Raw genomic sequence first — 20,631 nt, forward strand, 5'->3', positions numbered from 1 at the left:
TTGACTACAGAAAGGCATTCGACTGTGTGGAGTATAACAAATTATGGACAACACTGAAGAATGGGAATTCCAGAATACTTAATTGTGCTCATGAGGAACCTGTACTTAGTTCAAGAGGCAGTCACTCAGACGGAACAAGTGAGTACTGCATGGTTTGAAGTCAGGAACGGTGTGTGTCAGGGTTATAATATTTCACCATACTTAGTCAATCTGTATCCTGAGAAAATAACCTGAGAAGCTGGACTATATGAAGAAGAACAAGGCATCAGGATTGGAGGAAGACTCATTAACACATCTGTGATATGCAGACGACTTGTTGAAAGTGAAGAGGACTTGAAGCACTTATTGATGAAGATCAAAGACTACAGCCTTCATTATGGATTACATCTCAACATAAAGAAAACGAAAATCCTCACAACTGAAACAATAAGCAACATCATGATAAACAGACAAAAGATTGAAGTTGTCAAGGATGTCGTTTGGCTTGAATTCACAATCAACGCTCATGGAAGCAGCCGTCAGGAAATGAGACGATGCATCGCATTGGGCAAATCTGCTGCAAGAGAGCTCTTTAAAGTGTTAAACAACAAAGATGTCACTTTAAGGACTAAGGTGCACTTGACTCAAGCCTTGGTGTTTTCAATTGCCTCATATGCATGTGAAACCTGGACAACGAATAAGGAAAACTGAAGAAGAATCGATGCACTTGAATGATGGTGTTGGTGAAGAATATTGATTATACCAAGGACTACCAAAAGAGTGAACAAATCTGTCTTGAAAGAAGTACGTCAGAATGCTCATTAGAAGAAAGGATGGGTAGACTTCGTCTCATATACTTCGGACATATTATGAGGGGCAATCCCTGGAGAAGGCCATCGTGAGATGGATTGACACAGTGGCTCCAACGATGGGCTCAAACAGCAGCGATTGTGAGGATGGTACGACACTGGGCAGTGTTTCATTCTGTTGTACATAGGTTTGCTATGAGTCACATCTGACTCATCGGCACCTAAGGACAACAACAAAACAAATGTTGTACTTAATAGAGAAACTTGAAATGCATTCTTCTTTAGATAAGGAATAAGGTTACCTTTTCCTACCATGTCTGTTGAGCATAGTACTAAACACCCTGACCAATGCAACAAGAAAAATAATCTGAGGTTCAAGAATTGGAAGAGAAAAGATGAGAAGTATTTGTGTAATTACCTGTAGATGATACAACCATTAGATTTTCATTCCTATGAAGATGCTAAACTAGGACAACTGCTGGTTCCTCCACCAAGATCAGCCTCTAATGAACTATAGAAGGGAAAACACCAAGATGTGGAGGGCTGGTAGGAGTTGTGTGTTTTGAACTGGTGTGACTGTGATGGTGTCTTTGGCCTGGACAGAAGGCCTCCAGGCCAGACTGTATGAGGACAAAACAGGGAAAGACCTGTTGAGCAGATCTTGCTTCTCCTCCACCATTACCCTAGGAGAAATCGTCCCTGCCTCAATACCTAGGGAAACTCATAGCTTTGTGCAGGTGTCTGCAGGAGTAAAGTCAGGGACAAGCTTGTGAGCAACTGATAAAAACAAGTGGACTTGAACTACTCCTATGTCACCTGTTCCAAAGCCCCGGGTTTATGAATTACAATCCAAGTTACACTTCCCTCACTAATGTTGTTCCTTGGGGGAGGGGTTGGAAAAGTGTGAAAGTCTGACCTCAGGAGTTGTTTTACGGGGTGATGAATGATAGGATGAGCTTTTCTGGTTCCTGGGCATCTAACCTGGAACTCATTCCTGCTTCTACTCCCTGAGGTCCTTGGCCATCATCGACTGGGGGGAATACCCCCATATGATACTGAACAGAGAAGCTGATACTCCAGGGAAACGAACTGGTAGCAAAAATAACATGGCATTTGAAGAGAACAAATATTTCAAAAGCCTGGATTACGGAGTCTACCTGAACCAGAAATATCTGAACAGAGAAAAAAATAATTTGAAGTTAACCTAATAATACTAAATGAAATAATGGAAGATTTAAGTAATATTTAAACAAAGCAAGAAAACACACACACAAAGAATCAAGCATAAATATATACATGAAAAATACAATTGTTGTAAAAAATACAAGAGATGGAATAAATCACAGGATGGTGTCCTTGTACTTTAGGACTGCCATAACAGAATAATACTTAGTGGATGGCTTTAAAGAACAGAAATATATTTTCTCACAGTTTGGAAACTCTGGTGGTATAGTGGTTAAGTGCTATGGCCGCTGACGAAAAGGTCGGCAGTTTGAATCCAACAGGCGCTCCTTGGAAACTCTATGGGACAGTTCTACTCTGTCCTATAGGGTCACTATGAGTTGGAATCAACTCGAAGGCAACTGATTAGGTTTTTTTTTTTTTTTTTTAGGCTACTAGTCTGAATTCTGAGCATCTGCAGGGCCGTGCTCGCTCTGTCAGCTCTAAGGGAAGATCCTTCCTTGTCTTCTTTAGCTTTTGATAATCCTGCATGTTTCTTGGCATTCCTTGACTTGTAGATGGATCTTTACCTGCTGTCCTACCTCTGTGCGTGACCCTGTTTACTTGTCTGCTGTCTCTTTTATAAAATGACACTCAGAAGGGATTAGGACCCACCCTATTCCAATATGACTTGGATAGCCTAACTGGTAACATCTACAAAGAAAAACCCTATCTCCCCAAACAAGGTCATATTCACAGGTGCTGGGGTTAGGATTTCAACATATCTTTTGCAGGGGGCACAATTCAATCCATAACTGATGAATACAGCCAAGGAAGACCCAGATGGGAAAATCATTCAGAAAAAAGAAGGAAAGAGAATAATAGAAAATATATAAGAAAAGCTAAGAGATGTGAAAGAAAGAAGTAGAAAGATTCATATCTAGATAATAAGGGTCTTAGAAAGAGAGAGTAAAAACAGATTGGAGGAAATATTTGAAGAAACAATGCAGATAAGTTTCCCAGAATTAAAAACGACCAAAAACAGGAAGAGTTCATGGAATGCCAAAGAAGAAAGATAGGAAAACCCATACAGTTGGCCCTCTGTATCTGCGGGTTCCACACCCACAGATTCAGCCAACCATGGATAGAAAATGTATTAAAAAAAAGAAAAAGAAAGAAGGAAAATTCCAAAAAGCAGAATTTGAATTTGCCGTGCACGGAGCACTGCACTGAATCCACGTGAATGAAGTGCTGTGGAGGCGTCCCCTGCTGTAGCCTCCCGCCATTTCTCAGATCCTCAGTCTCTCTCCAGCACTTGTTGTTTGAGCATTGTTTGCCTTGCATCTTGTCATTATTCCCTCAACAACACAGTATCACAACTATTTGCATAGCATTTACCTTTTATTAGGTATTACAAATAATCTAGAGGTGGTTTAAAGTCTACGGGAGGATGTGCGTAGGTTATATGCAAATGCACCATTTTATATAAGGGATTAGAGCATCCTTGGATTTTGATATTTGAGTGGGGAACTGGGACCAATCCCCTGCAGACACCAAGGGATGACTATATCTAAAATGAGTGGATAAAAGCTTAAAGAATCACAGGGTTATTTATGTTGTCTTGAAATATCCCCCAACAAATTACAAAAGAAAAAAAAATTCTACAACAGAGTGAGCAGGTGGGTTCCACACAGCCCAGTGATACAAGTGAACGTCACCAGCACCAGGGCCAAGTGGCAGCTGGAGCCTCCTGAGGGGAGGACACAACATCACGGCCCAAACACACAGCCTGGATCTCGTTTTTTTTCGGAAAACATCAAGGTCAAGAAATACAGAGGAAGACCGAGGGAGGGAGACTAAAGAAACATGACAACTGGCCAGGAGAAATAAATAGCCTTAAAGGACATTATTGGGACAATTGGTGGAATCTGAATATGGAGAGCTGATTAGATAATTGTTGTCATTTGCTGTGAAGTTGATTCCGACTCATGTCGACCCCATGTGTGCACAGCAGAACCACTCCACAAGGTTTTCAAGGCTGTGACCTTTTGGAAGCAGATCACCAGGCCTGTCTTCCACGGTACCTCTGGGTGGGTTCGTATCTACAAGCTTTTGGCTAGTAGTTAGCATAGCGTTGTATCAGTGTTAATTTTCTTGATTTTGGTCATTGAATGGTGGTTATAGAAGAGAATGTCCTTGTTCTTAGAAAATACACACTGAAGTATTTCCTGGTAAAGGGAATTACGTCTGCAACTGGCTCTCAAATGGCTAGAAGAGAGACAGAGAGAGGGAGAGAGAAAAACAGTGAGTGTGTGAGCAGATGTGGCAAGATGTGAACAATTAGTAAATTCGGGTAAAGGGTCTGTGGGAATTCCTTAGTCAGCCCCTCCTCCTCTGCTCAAGTCCTATACATGGGGGGCTGCAGGCCGGGCCTCTCCTCTTTTCTATCTATACACTCTTCCATGGTTATAGCATTCTGGGCCCAATCTGAAGATAGAAACCACACAGTAGGTTAAACAAGGGTTGTTTAATGTAAGTATCTATTAACTATGATAGAAGAGTAATTGTAAGATATAAGGAGAGTCTGATCTTAAACCAGTCACGGGGATGACACAGGACCGGCAGAGTTTCGTTCCATTGTGCTTGGAGTCGCAGTGAGTAGGGGGTTGACATGATAGCAGATCACATCAACAACAACATAGGATATAAGGAAACTGTATAGGTACTTGAGGGCTGAGGGAGAGAACCCCCCGAAGGACAAACCTAGGGGAGCTAGAACCCCTTTGGAGAGGCTTGGTTTGACTACTGGGCGGCAAAGGGGTCCCTGGCTCAAGGCGGGAGCTGATCTGGAGCTGACAAGCTCCAGGCCACCCCTGCGAGTCCAGGTGCCAGTGGGTAGGAAGCCTTCAGAGCGCACAGGCCAGGGGTGGGGTTGGCAGGGGTGAGCTCCAAGTGGGATTCTCTGGCACAGGTAGCTGCGTACAAGCCGTGCACAAGTGGGGAACATGCCGGGGATCTGAAAGGCAGGGGCCGTGCAGCTCTCTGGCTTTCTTGTTGAGAGCCTTATGGAAAGGCTACCACCCGGCTAAGGCTGCAAAGCCGCAGAGGAACCACGTCTGGGAGGGTGTCTGGGGCAGGCTCCTCTGGACTGCCCTGTGTCCACACTGCAGACTCCGCCGGGACTGGAAGCTGCAGGCAGCCTCTTTCTCCTGCAGCATCCCTCCAGATCCCTCTCCTGAGAAAGCTTAACACCATGCTCACAATAAAGGGGAAAGGCTTCGGGGAACTTCACAGAGCACACACTGAAGGGAGCATGTGGGGCTGAGCGGTGATGAATTGATAACTGACATGATGCTGTCTTATCAGTCCCTTGACTTCAACTACTATCAGCATTTTAGTAACTTCCAAGCTTAGATCTCAGCTCCAATTTCTCCCCAAACTCCAGATCCATGTGGTTATTTGCTATCTTCACATGCTGCATGATAAGCAAGCCACTGTGCCGTTTTTTGGTGTAAGGTACTCGGCTAATTTATCAAATCCTATTATATGCATGGGGGCACTGCTGGCTCAGTGGTAGAATTCTGGCCTTCCATGCAGGAGACCCAGGTTCGATTCCCAGCCATCTGTCAGTGGAGGCTTGCATGTTGCTATGATGCTGAACACGTTTCAATTAAGATGGACGAGGAAGAAAGACCTGGTGATCTGCTTCTGAAAATAAGTCAGTGAAAACCATATGGATCGCAACAGTTCAATCTGTAAACAGGCATGGGGATGGCACAGGACTGGACAGCGTTTTGTTCTGTTGTGCACAGAGTCACCACGAGTCTAAGGCCAACTGGACGGCAGCAAACAACCACAGTCGTATCTATCGATACACTTACCCCTTGCATCATCTTTTATTTTACTTTGACTTTTAAAGGGTGGCTGTTTTGGGGCCCCTTTTTACAGATGAGGACACTGAGGTTCAGCTGAGGGAAAGGAGGTGCCTGAAGTGAGATGGCCTGCAGGTGAGAGCACTCCGTCCAATCCCAGAGCCTTCTCCCTGGGCTCACGGCCTTTGCCTTACTGGCAGCTGAGAAACTCAAGTACAACAGCCTGGCAATGTTTCACTCGTAGCAAATTAGCAAAGAGAATTTAGAAGACCTCTTTTTTCTAAACTGGCAAGACTGTAGAGAAGGCGGCGTGGACACTGGCAGTGGATCCTAGGGGTTCCCTGCAGATAAGCAAAGACATGCCAACGGTAGGCCGACACTCTACTTCAGAGTTTGCTCCAGAAACTAACTGTACAAGGAAAGGCCCTCATTCCAGACACCTTCACTTTCTCTCAGTCCAGCACTCCTGTACACTGCCTGGACCCTCTATCATGCCTCAAACCAGGATGCCTACATCACCTGTGGGGCCCGGGACAAATAGAACATGCCAGGCCCTCGTTCAAAAATAATAAGGAATTTTGAGGTGGCTGCAGAAGGTTACACCAAACTTGGGACCTTCTGACCAGAGGCCCCTTTGTGCGTGGGACCCAGTGTGACAGCACAGGCCATCTGCCCATAAGGCTGGCTCTGCCCCTCCCCCACCAGCCCACCCTTCAGTCTCCAGGATCCTGCGCTCTCTCCTAGACCAGGCGGGGCACGGACACATGGAAAAACAGATCTCACCTTGCTGTTGTGCATAGCCCCTCCCCACCTGGTCCTCAGTTTCTCCTTTTCTAGACATGGAGGCAGGAGGACCCACTGACCCCATGATCTCACAGCTGTAGCGGCCCCCAAGGTACTTTCTCTCCCACCCTACAGGCCTGCCCAGGGTGGTGGGCCCTCCTCCACCCAGGTTCCCAGTACCAGACCAATGTCTCTTCAGACCCCAGCCCCACCCCAAGCAGGAGCAGGCCTCTCACTCAGCCATGCGGGCAGTGGCTGTAGGATCAGGACACTGACAGGAGAAGGAGCTGGGCAAGCACTTGCCAAGAAATGGTTCCTCGTCATCCTGCATACCACTGAGACCAGCTGCAGTGATTGGGTCATGCCCCAAGGACAACAGCCTGGGAACGGAAGGAATGGCCCCCATGGCCCAGTGAGGCTTCCCATGGTGGGGCCATGCTACCAGCTTGGGGCTTCTGACCTTACCCTGATGTATTTATGGGTCATCTGAAGCCCAGAAAAATGAAGCTCCCTTCAGAGAGAGGTGTACCCTTGTGGGGTTTAAGATCAACTTTGCCCAGAGAATTTGGTCTTTGTCCTGGTTGCTGAGAGAGAATCTCTAAACCCTTGGAATTTCCCAGTGATTGAAGTGTGTTTGTTGAGGCCTCTAGATCACATTATACTAATGAGGTGCCTCTTGGGTGGTGGCTGGCAGGCCAGAAAGACCCAGTATGTAATATCAGCCCATCCTGGTGGAGGGTGGCTGATTCTATCAATGATGTCTACATAATGAGGCCCTGATAAAGGCTCTGGACATTGAAGCTCCAGGGGTTTCCTGGTTGGTAGAAGACATTGGTGAACATGGGAGGGCAGTGTGTCCCTTTTTGGGATATGGAAGCTTGGTTTTGGGAACCCTCCCAGACCTTACCCTATGGGTCTCTTCATTTGTATCCTTTTTGCTATAATACAATTGTAGTTGCAAATACAGTGCTTTTCTGAGTTCTGTGAGAAAGTCTAGCAGATTATCAAATTGGAGGGAGTAGTGGGAGCCGGCAGGTTAATTGTGAGGGCGCTAGGAACCCCTGGCATGAGTGGTATCCTGAGGGGGTAGATGGAATCATCAAATCTGTAGCCAGCAGGTTAGAAGTGAGGGTATCATGGGAACTCCCAAGCTTGTGGCTGGTATCTGAGGTCTTGGGTCTACTTGGCAGTCTGGAGGGAATGCCCTTTAATGTGTGGGCTCTGGGTGGTCAGTGTCAGTGGAGGAAATGCATTTGAATTCGGACTGAATGGAGGTGATGGTAGGTTGCAGTTGGTCCTTACATTTGTTGTCAGAGAAGTGGAATCGACGCACTGGTTTCAAAGATGGGATTTGGTTTGCTCTTCACATCCTCATCTGCACTGTGGATGAGACAACATAGGCTTCCCTGCAGTGACCATGTTTGAAGCCCCTGTCACGTGTTACTGAGAGTCCCCCCAAGAAACTCAGAAATCCAGCCAGGGTTTTGTAAACATGTTTATATAAATATGTTTTGGTATAGATAAGACACAATAAATAGTTGGTACTAAATATGTAAAACAGAGCAACAAAAACCTGTGGCAGAGTCTGGGTGTGTGTGGGAGGGGCAGGGCCATCAGCATGACCTCCTCCCCATTGATCCTGAGGTACAGTTCCATATAAACTTCTCCTTTAAGACATGGTGACTTCAACGGGGGCTCCTGCCCTTAGCCTGAGTCACCAACAAGCCAATGAGGGTCTGGCTGTGGCATCACTGGGGCTTGCGCTCCTGTACCAGGGAGCTCTTGAGGTGGAGGTGAGCCCCATGGGACAGGTGCTGTTGGAATCAGGCCAGCGGGGGCTGGGACCTGCCTGAACTGCCCCGGCCCATGGGGAGCATCTCAGGCTGGGCAGGGGCACCGTGCATGGCCCCTACCTAGAGGTTCCCAGCCTTCTTGGGGGATCTGGGCAGGGAGGTATTGGTGCATGAGGTGGGGTCCTGCCCCATTCTTCTGCCCCACAACCCTTCCCCCGGCAGGCCTGCAACCCTTCACCATGTCCTCAGCCTCAGCACCCTGGACAGTGGCTCCTTGGCGCTGGAGTACATGAGGTAGGAGCCAGCTGTGGTGTTGAAGGCCTCCCAGTCTCTGCAGCCAAAGGTCGGGAGGCTGTGCACCGCCACAAAGCCTTCGTACCCCTGCCACCTGCAGAGAGAGACGCAGTCAGCCTGGGGTGGCCTTGGTCCAGCCGCTCTCACATGAATCCCACCCACCCAGCTCATTATTCCAGCCATCCTGAGATACTGTCCGTGCCTCTGTCTGCTCAAAAACACCTGCCTCTCCCACAGAGCCTGGAGTGGAGGTGCAACGTATATCTTGAGTTACAGTTCTGGAGATGGACTAGAAAGAGCCTTCCTGTTTTGCAAAGAGAGAAACTGAGGTCCACAGGGGGAAACTGCCTTTCCAAGATCCCCCAGCTCCCTACTCTCCACCCAGGAACCTGCTCACAGCCCAGAGTGGGTTCCAGTGCACCCTCAAACATACAGAGCATGGCAACGGGGGCTGGCAGCTCCCACCAGTTTGACTGTAGAGACCACCACACCTCTCCCCACTGCTAGTTCACATACAGGCAGATGTCACTGCACGTGTACGGGTGCCCCCTAGTTTTAAATAAAAGAGTTCTTCTTTGCACGTGACCCTGCAGCTACCTTTCCCGTTCAACGCATAGGAGTTTTGCACCACCCAGACCTCCCCTACCTCATTGTGGACAATGAGCTTGCGTCTAACAGTGTACATATTTATAGACATGTGGTTACAATTTTCAGGGTGGAGTCCCCAGATTAAACGGCACACATAGTTTTAATTTTAATATTAAAGATGGACTGGAAAGGGCTAACAGAGCCAGGTCCCCCTTCTCCAGTGCTCAGCGTTGTTTGCCTTTAAAAAGTTTCCAAACTGGAGGGAGGGAAACATACCATTGGTTTACTTTGAGAACGAGCAACTTCTAATATGTTTATTGTCAGTTTTCATCTGAAAATTCCTGTCTGTATCCCTTACTCATTTTTCAAAAAAAAAAAAAAAAAAAAAAACCTTTTGCTAATTTGTAGGGTTTCCCTTTCTGTCATAGGTGTGGTAAATAGTTTGTCTTTTGATTTCAAATAAGATGTATTTTTTCCCATAAAATGTTTAAACTGAGGTAGTCAAATCTATTAACTTGTTTTCCAGCTTTAAGGAGACTCTCCTCCCCATACCCCACTTTCTTTGTGTAACTTTGAAGGTATACAAAGTTATCTTAGCTTCCCTCGGTTAATATTACTTGATAACGATGTATAATTATTTAAGATACAGCTGGATTCCAATTGTTTATATTTAAGATTTTTGCATTTATAATAGGAAATGAAATTGGTCTGTGATAGCTTTTCATCTGATTTTTAATGTAATTTTATTGTTATTGAGAATATACACAGCAAAACATACAGCAATTCAACAGTTTCAACACGTACCATTTAGTGACACTGATTACATTCTTCGAGTCGTTCAACCCTTCTCACCCTCCTTTTTTGAGTTGTTCCTCCTCATTAGCATAAATTCATTGCCCCTAAGGTTCCTGTCTAATCTTTGAGTTACTGCTGTCAATTTGATCCCATACAGATAGTTCTTAAAAGAGCATGATACTCAAGGCAGACATTTTTTACGAGTTAAGCTAAACTGTTGTTTGGGGTTAAGGAGATTTAAGGGGATACTTTTGGTTTAAGGTTTAAAGATTATCTCAGGGCAATAGTTTCAGGGGTTCATCCAACCTTCATGGCTCCAGTAAGTCTGGAGCCCATGACAATTTGAAAATCTGTTCTTCTTTTTCCCCATTTTGATCAGGATTCTTCTACGGAATCTTTGATTAAAATCTTCAGTAATGATAGCCGGGCGCCATCCAGTTTTACTGGTCTCATGGCAAAGGAGGCAGTTGTTCATGGGGGCAATTAGCCACACTTTCCATATCCTCTCCTAGTCATAACTTGCCTTTTCCTCTGTTGTTCCAGGAGAATAGAGACCAATTATTGTGCCTTGGATGGTCGCTTTCAATCTTTTAAGACCACAGACACTACACATCAAACTAGGAGGTAGAACACAGACACTAAACATGTTATTAGGCCAATTAACTGAGACGTTCCATGAAAACATAACACCAAACCTTCAGACCAAAAAACAAAATTCCCTGAGTTTTTGGTGGTATATAAGCAGTCTCGGCAGCCAGTCTTTCTTTTTTTTTGGTCATTGATGTAAATACATCTATCACACAACTTTTGCCAATTCAACTTTTTAAAGGCGTACAAATTATTGACAGCAATGACAATAATCATCTGTGCAACCCTAACTTTAATCAATGCCATATTTCCATCACCGCTAATCACCCTTTCTTCCTCCCACCTGCCCCTAGTAACCACTAATAAACTTTGGTCTCTATACATTTGCCTTTTGTCTTTTTCTGTAGGTGAGGTCATATAATATTTGTCCTTTTGTGATTGATTTATTTTGTTCAGCATAATGTCTTATACTGTAGCATGTATGAAGGCTTGGTTTCTTCTACTGACTGAGTAGCGTTCCACTATATGTGTGTACCCCATTTTTTATCTATTCATCTGTTGATGGGCATTTAGATTGTTTCCACCTTTTGGCTATTGTGAATTGTGCTGTAATGAACATTGGCGTACAAGTCTTGGTCTGGGTCTCTGCTTTCAAGTCTCTTGGGTATACACCTAGAAGTAGAATTGCTGGATCTATTTTTAGTTTTTTTTGTGGAACCACCACACTGTTTTCTACAACAACTGTACCCCTTTGCATTCCCACCAGCAAGGGTTCCAATTTCCCCACATCCTCTCCAACATTCGTTATTAAATTTTTTAAATCTTAGCCATCTCCCCTCTCCCCCCTCCCACCCCGTGTTTTTGTCAAGTTGATTCTGACTCATAGTGACCCTACAGGACAGGGTAGAACTGCTCCATAGGGTTTCCAAGGAGCGCCTGGTGGATTCGAACTGCCAACCTTTTGGTTAGCAGCCACAGCTCTTAACTACCACGCCACCAGGATTTCCTTAGCCATCCTAGTGGGAGTGAAATGGTATCTCCTTGCAGTTTTGACTTGCTTCTGTCTGATGTGTTTGGTGGCCATCTGAATGTCCTCTTTGGTGATATGTTTATTTCAGTCTTTTACCCATTTTATGATTGTGTTATTTGTCTTTTTGTTGTTAAGTTATGAAAGTTTTATATATATTTTGGTTATTAGATTCTTGTTGGATATATGGTTTCCAAAGATATCCTCCCAGTTGGTAGCTCATCTTTTTCACTTTTTTGGTAGTCTTTTGATGAACAGAAGTTTTTAATTTTTGTGAGGTTCCATTTATTTATTTTGTATTTTGATGTTTGTGCTTTTGTTATTATATTAGATAATCCATTGTTAAAAGCTGGGCCTGACAGTGTTGCCCCTGTTTTCCTTCTACAATGTTTATGGTTTTAGCTTGCACATTTAGGTCCTTAACCCATTTTGAATTTGTTTTTGTCTATGGTGTGAGGCATGGATCCTGTTTCATTTTTCTTCGTGTGGAAATCCAATTTTCCCAGCACCATTTATTGAAGAGGCTCTTATTTCCCCACTGAATGGACTTAGCATCCTTGTCAAAAAACCATTGACCATAGGTGTGTGGGTTTATTTCTGGACTCTCAATTCTATTCCATTGGTCTATGTGTCTATTGTTATACCGGTACAAGACTGTTTTGATTACTATAGCTGTATAAAAAAAATTTTTTTTTGATTACCATAGCTGTATAATATGTTTTAAAATCAAGAGGTGTGAAACTGTGAGTCCTCCTACTTCGTTCTTCTCTTCCAACATTGTTTTAGCTATTTGAGGCCTCTTGTCATTCCATACAAAGTTGGTTTTTCTGTTTCTGTAAAGAAGACTGTTGGAACTTTGATCAGGATTGCATTGAATCCATAGATTGCTTTGGGTAGTATTGACGTCTTAACAATATTAAGTCTTTCAATCCAGGAACATGGAACCTCTTTCCATTTATTTAAGTATTCTTAAATCTCTTTCAGCAGTGTTTTATAGTTTTCATTGTATAAATCCTTGACATCCCTGGTTAGGTTTATTCCTAGGTATTTTATTATTTTAGGTGCTTTGATGTAAATGGAATTGTTTCCCTAATTTCCCTTTAAGATTTATCACTGATGATGTATAGAAACCCAACCGATTTTTGTTTGTGGACCTTGTAACTGTGCTAATTTCCCCTATTAGCTCTAGAAGTTTTCTTGTGGACTCTGGGATTTTCTACATACAGACAGTCCCCAGGTTATGAACATCTGACTTACATACAACCTGTAGTTACAAACCAACCCCTTTAAAACCTATTATAATAAAAATTTGAGGTACGTACAATGTGACATACATCAAAAATATTATTATTATTACTGTATTATTATGTTAAAGATGTTTTGTATATCTGGGAGTGTTTCTTTAATGTTTTTTATATGTAGAAAGGTACACTATATACTAAGACAAACATTTGACTAATCGATGTTAGATATGAACTGTACTTAACTATTCTGACTTATCTACAAATTTGATTAAAGGCAGACTTAGGAATGGGATTTGTTTGTAGTCCAAGGACTACCAGTATAGGACCATAACATCTGTGAATAGAGATAATTTTACTTCTTCTTTTCCAATCTGGATACTTCTTATATTTTTTTCTTGTCTTATTGCTTTGTCTTTGTCTTCTAATATAACATTGAATAGAAGTGGTGAGAGTGGGCACTTTTGTCTTGTTCCCAATTTTAAGGGGAAAGTTGTGACTCTTTCTCCATTATGTATAATGTTGGCTCTTGACTTTTAAATATATGCCCTGAATCATATTGAGGAATTTCCCTTCTATTCCAATCTTCTTTAGGGTTTTCATCAAGAAAGGGTGTTGCACAATACAGGAGAGGTCAGCACAACTGGACTCAACCAAAAGCAAAGAAGTTTCCTGAATAAACTCAATGCTTCAAAGGCCAGCATAGCAGGGGCAGGGGTTTGGGGACCATGGTTTCAGGGGACATCTAAGTCAATTGGCATAATAAAATCTATTAAGAAAACATTCTGCATCCCACCTTGCACAGTGGCATCTGGGGTTTTAAAGGCTAGCAAGCGGCCATCTAAGATGCATCAATTGGTCTCAACTCACCTGGACCAAAAGAGAATGAAGAACACCAAAGACACAAGGTAATTACTAGCCCAAGAGACAGAAAGGGCCACATAAACCAGAGACTACATCAGCCTTAGACCAGAAGAACTAGATGGTGCTGGCTACAAACGATGACTGCCCTGACAGGGAACACAACAGAGAACCCCGAGGGAGCAGGAGAGCAGTGGGATGCAGACCCCAAATTCTCATAAAAAGACCAGACTTAATGGTCTGACTGAGACTAGAAAGACCCCAGTGGTCACGGTCCCCAGACCTTCTGTTGGCCCAGGACAGGAACCATCCCCAAAGCCAACTCTTCAGGCAGGGATTGGACTTGATAACAGGTTGGAGAGGGATGCTGGTTAGAAGTGAGCTTCTTGGATCAGGTGGACACTTGAGACTATGTTGGCATCTCCTGCCTGGAGGGGAGATGAGAGGGTAGAGGGGGTTAGAAGCTGGGGAAATGGACATGAAAAGAGAGAGCGGAGGGAGGGAGCGGGATGTCTTATTAGGGGGAGAGCAATTGGGAGTATATTATTTTATTATTTTTTTTTTTTAGCAAGGTGTATATAAGTTTTTGTGTGAGAGACTGACTTGATTTGTAAACTTTCACTTAGAGTGCAATAAAAATTAAAAACAGAAAAGAAAAGAAAGGGTGTTGGATTTTATCAAATGCTTTTTCTGTGTCCATAGAGATGATCACATGGTTCTTTTCCTTTGTTCTATTGACGTGCTGTATTATGTTGATTGATTTTCTAATGTCAAACTACTCCTGCATTCCTGGAATAAATCCTACTTGGTCATGGTATATGACTCTTAAAATGCTGTTGGACTCCGTTCCCTAGCATTTTGTTGAGGATTTTTGCATTTATAATCCATGAGAAACATTTGCCTGTAATTTTCTTTTCTTGTTGTTGTTAGGTGCTGTTGAGTTGATTCTGACTCATAGGGATTTTATGTACAACAGAATGAAACACTGCCTGGTCCTGTGTCCTCCTCATGATCATTGTTATGGTTAAGCCCATTGTTGCAACCACTGTGTCAATCCATCTTATTGAGGGTCTTCCTCTTTTTTGAAAACCCTCTACCAAGCATGATGTCCTTCTCCAGAGATTGATCCCTCCTGAAAACATGTTCAAAGTATGTGAGACATAGTCTCGTCATCCTTACTTCCAAGGAGCATTCTGGTCACACTTCTTCCAAGACAGATTTGTTCATTCTTTTGGCAGTTAATGGTATATTCAACATTCTTCCCCAACACCACAATTCAAAGGCATCAACTCTTCTTTAGTTTTCCTGTTTCATTGTTCAGCTTTCACATGCATATGAGGTGGTTGAAACACCATGGCTTGGGTCAGGCACAGTTTAGTCTCCAAGGTGATATCATTGCTTTTCAACACTTTAAAGAGGTCTTTTGCAGGAGATTTGCCCAGTGCAATGCATCTTTTGATTTCCTGACTGCTGCTTCCATGAGTGTTGATTGAGGATTCAAGTAAAATGAAATCCTTGACAAATTCAGTCTTTTCTCCATTTATCATTATGTTGCTTATTGGTCCAGTTGTGAGGATTTTTGTTTTCTTCATGTTGAGGTGTAATCCACACTGAAGGCTGTGGTCTTTGATCTTCATCAGTTAGTTCTTCAAGTCCTCTCTACTTTCAGCAAGGAAGGTTGTGCCATCTGAAAAACACAGGTTGTTAATGAGTCTTCCTCCAATCCTGATGCCATGTTCTTCTTCCTGTAGCCCAGATTCTCAGATTATTTGCTCAGCATACAGATTGAATAAATTGGTGAAACTATACAACTGTTACACACACCTTTCCTGACTTTAAACCATGCAGCAGCCACTTGTTCTGTTTGAATGATTGCCTCTTGATCTATGTACAGGTTCCTCATGAGCATGATTAAGTGATCTGGAATTCCCATTCTTTGCAATGTTATCCATAATTTGTTATGATCCACACAGTCAAATGTCTTCACCTAGTCAATAAAACACAGGTAAACATCTTTCTGGTGTTCTCTGCTTTCAGCCAAGATCCATCTGACATCAGCAATGACATCCCTGGTTCTATGTCCTTTTCTGAATTTGGCTTTAGTTTACTGCAGTTCCTTGTTGACATGCTGCTACAGCTGCTTTTGAATGATCTTCAGCAAAATTTTACTTTCGTGTAATATTAATGACATTTTCCGATAATTTCCACATTCAGTTGGATCACTTTTCTTAGAAATGGGCATAAATATGGATCTCATCCAGTAGGTTGGCCAGGTAGCTGTCTTCCAAATTTCTTGGCATAGACGAGTGAGCACTCCCAGTGCTACATCCTTTGTTGAAACATCTCAGTTGGTATTCTGCAATTCCTGGTGCCTTGTTTTTCATCAATGCCTTCAGTGCAGTTTGGACTTCTTCCTTCAGTATTATCCATTCTTGATCATGTGCTACCTCCTGAAATGGTTGAACATCAATCAACTCTTTTTGGTATAGTGACTCTGTGTATTCCTTCCATCTTCTTTTGATGCTTCCTGCATCATTTAATACTTTGCCCGTAGAATCCTTCAATATTGCAACTCGAGGCTTGAATTTTTTCTTCAGTTCTTTCAGCTTGAGAGTGTCCTTCCCTTTTGGTTTTCTATTTCTAGGTCATTGCACGTGTCATTATCATACTTTACTTTGTCTTCTCAAGCCACCTTTTGAAATCTTCTGTTTAGCTCTTTGACTTCATCGTTTCTTCCTTTTGCTTTAGCTACTCAATGTTGAAAAGCAAGTTTCAGAGTCTCTTTTGACATCCATTTTGATCTATTCTTTCTTTCCTGATTTTTAATGACCTCTTGCTTTCTTCACGTATGATGTCCTTCCACAACTCGTCTGGTCTTTGGTCATTAGTGTTCAACAAATCAAATCTATTCTTGAGATGGTCTCTAAATTCAGGTGGGAATATATTCAAGGTTGTACTTTGGCTCTTGTGAACTTGTTCTAATTTTCTTCAGTTTCAACTTGAACTTGCATATGAGCAGTTAATGGGCTGTTCTGCTGTTGGCCTCTGGCTTTGCTCTGACTGATGATATTGAGCTTTTCAGTCATCTCTTTCCACAGACATAGTTAATTTGATTCCTGTGTATTCCATCTGGTGAGGTCCACGTGTACAGTCAGCATTATATTGATGAAAAAGGTATTTGCAATGAAGAAGTCATTGATCTGGCAAAATTCTATCACATGTACTATACATAGAAAACCCAAAAGACTCCACAAGAAAACTACTGAAACTAATAGATTCGACAGAGTAAGAGGATACAAGAAAAACATTCAAAAATCAGTTGGATTCCTATACACCAATAAAGAGAATGATGAAAAGGAAATCAGGAAAACAATACCATAAAAAAAAAATTTTATTATAGCCCCTAAAAATTAAAATATTTAGGAAAAAGTCTAACCAGGGATGTAAAAGATCTATACAAAAAAACTACAAAATACTACTGCAAGAAACCAAAAGAGATCTACCTAAATGGAAAAACATACCATGCTCATGGATAAGTAGACTGAAGGTTGTGAAAATGACAATTCTACCCAAAGCAATTTACAAATACAATGCAATCCCAATCTAAATACTAACAACATTCTTTAAAGAGATGGAAAAACTAATCATTGACTTTATATGAAAAGGGTAGAAGCCCCAGATAAGGAAAACTCTATTTAAGAAGAAGAATAAAGTAGGAGGACTTGCACTACTTGACCTCAGAACCTATTATACAGCTACAGTAGTCAAAACAGGCTGGCACTGGTACAATGACAGATACATTGACCAATGGAACAGAATTGAGAGCCCAGATGTAATTTCATCCACCTATGGTCACCTGATCTTCAACAAGGGCCCAAAGTCCATCAAATGGGGAAAAGACAGTCTTTTTAACAAACAGTGCTGGCAAAACTGGATGTACATCTGCAAAAAAATGATACAGGACCCATATCTCACACCACACACAAAAAAGTAATTCAAAATGGATCAAAGACCTTAATATAAAGCCAAAAAGTATAAAGTTCATAGAAGAAAAAATAGGACCAAAGCTAGAGGCCCTAATACATGGTATTAACAGGATACAAACTATAACCATAATCAACAACACAAAAACTCCAGAAGATAAGCTAGATAACTGGGATCTTCTAAAAATTAAACACTTATGCTCATCAAAAGACTTCACCAAAAGAGTAAAAAGAGAACCTACAGAGTGGGAAAATATTTTTGGTTATTACAAATCAGAAAAAGGTCTAATCTCTAAAATCTATAGGAAAAACCAACACCTCTACAACAAAAAGACAAAAAATCCAATTGAAAAACAGGCAAAGGAAATGAACAGACACTTTACCAAAGAAGACATTAAAGTAGCTAATAGACACATGAAGAAATGCTCTCTATCACTAGCCATTAGAGAAATACAAATGAAAACCACAAGGAGATACAATCTCACCCCAGCACTACTGGCACGAATCAAAAACAAAAACAAAAAAACAGAAAATAATAAATGTTGGAGAGGCTGCGGGGAGATTGGAACTTATGCCCACTGGTAGGAATGCAAACTGATACAACAATTTTGGAAAAGGATATGGCACTTCCTTAGAAAGCTAGAAATAGAAACACCAAAGGATCCAACAATCTCACTCCTAGGAATATATCCCAGAGAAATTAGAGCCGTCACACAAATAGATATATGCACACCCATATTCATTGCAGCATTGTTCACAATAGCAAAAAGATGGAAACAGCCTAGGTGTCTATCAACAGATGAATGGAGAAACAAACTATGGTACATACACACAATGGAGTATTATGAAATGATAAAGAACAATGATGAATCTTTGAAGCATCTCCTTACATGGATGAATCTGGAGGTCATTATGCTGAGTGAAATAAGTCAATCGCAAACGGACAAATATTGTACAATTGTAACAATTTATGAAAAGGTTTACACACAAAAAGAAAAAAATCTTCGATGGTTACGAGGGAGGGGACAATAGATAAGTGGAATTTTGCTGAAGGGTAAGACAGTACATGATACTGGGGAAGCCAGCACAACTTGTCCAAGGCAAGGTCATGAAAGCTCCACAGACATATCCAAACTCCCTGAGGGACCAAATTGCTGGGCTGAGGGCTGTCTGGACTATGGTCTCAGGGAACATCTAGCTCAATTGGCATAATACAGTTTATAAAGAAAATGTTCTACATTCTACTTTGGTCAATAGCATCTGGGGTCTTAAAAGCCTGTGAGTGGCCATCTAAGACACTCCACTGGTCTCACCCCCTCGGGAGAAAGGAATACTAAATAAAATTAAAGATACAAGGGAAAGATTAGTCCAAAAGGACTAATGGACCACAACTACCACGGCCTCCACCAGACCGATTCCAGTACAACTAGATGCTGCCTGGCTACCACCATTGACTGCTCTGACAGGAATCACAGTAGAGGGTCCTGGACAGAGCTGGAGAAAACATAGAACAAAATTCTAACTCACAGAAAAAGACCAGACTTACTGGCCTCACAGAGACTGGAGAAATCCCATGAGTATGGTCCCTGGACACCCTTTTAAATCAGTGCATAAATTTGAGTAATAGTTCTTTTAACTGGTCTTCCTTGTAGGCGTACGGATGTTATCCAATCACTGACAGCGTCGTACTTCAGCATAGATCTTGAAATGTTCTTTTTGAGGATGAATGCAACACCATTCCTCTTCGAGTTGTCATTCCTGGCACAGTAGACCATATGATTGCCTGATTCAAAATGGCCAATACCAGTCCATTTCAGCTCACTCATGCCTAGGTTATTGATGTTTATGCATTCCACTTAATTTCCGACAATTTCACATTTTCCTAGATTCATGCTTCGTACATTCCAGGTTCTGATTATTAGTGTATATTTACAGCTGTTTCTTCTCATCTTGAGTCATGCCACATCAGCAAATGAAAGTCCCAAAATCTTGACTCCATCCATGTCATTAAGGTCAATTCTACTTTGAGGAGGTAGCTCTTCTCCAGTTGTATTTTGAGTGTCTTCCAACCTGGGGGGCTCATCTTCCAGCACTATATCAGACAATGTTCTGCTGCTATTCATAAGGTTTTCACCTGCTAATTATTTTCAGAAGTAGACCACTGGGTCATTCTTCCTAGTCTGTCTTAGTCTGGAAGCTCAGCTGAAACCTCACCATCACGTGTGACCCTGCTGGTATCTGAATACCGGTGGCATAGCTTCCAGCATCACAGTAACATGCAAGCCCCCACAGTATGACAAATTGACAGATGCATGGGGGTCTTTTCTGGTAGTGTCTCTGTTTTTGGTATTAGGGTTATGTTTGCTTTATAGACTGAATTAGGGAGTAGTTCCTCCTTCTCTTTCTTTTGGAAGAGTTTAAACATTATTGATGTGCATTCTCCTCTACGTGTTTGGTAGAATTCCCCAGTGAAGCCATCTATCCAGGACATTTTTTTGTTGGGAGATTTTTGATCACTGATTTCACCTCTTCACTTTTTATGGGTCTGTGGAGACTTTCTATTTCCTCCTGAGTCAGTTTGGGTAGGTTGTGTGCTTCTAAGAATTTGCCCATTTCATCTAGGTTATCCAGTGTGTTGCTGTTGTTCATAATATTCTGTCATAATTCTCTTTGTTTTTATTGAGTCAGTTGTAATGTCCCCTCTTTCATTTTTCATTTTGGTTATTTGCATCTTTTCTTTGTTAATCTAATTTTAGGTTTGTAAATTTCACTGATCTTTTCAAAGAACCAACTTCTGGTTTTATCGATTCTCTCTATTGTTTTTTCATCTAATATTTTTTATGTTTAATTTTTTACA

General features: G+C 42.1%; 1 protein-coding gene across 1 annotated transcript in view; it reads right to left on the reverse strand.

The window, feature by feature from the left end:
• Positions 1-7,536: 7,536 nt before the first annotated feature.
• TSPEAR (thrombospondin type laminin G domain and EAR repeats) overlaps positions 7,537-20,631 on the reverse strand; it is a 211,915-nt gene continuing 198,820 nt past the window's right edge. Inside the window, exon 12 of the mRNA XM_010598699.3 lies at positions 7,537-8,785. Coding sequence (XP_010597001.2) covers positions 8,632-8,785 — 154 coding nt within the window. The 3' untranslated portion in view covers positions 7,537-8,631. The remainder of the gene's footprint in view (positions 8,786-20,631) is intronic.

Source organism: Loxodonta africana, chromosome 2 (genome assembly GCF_030014295.1).
Source record: "Loxodonta africana isolate mLoxAfr1 chromosome 2, mLoxAfr1.hap2, whole genome shotgun sequence".
NCBI lineage: Eukaryota > Metazoa > Chordata > Mammalia > Proboscidea > Elephantidae > Loxodonta > Loxodonta africana.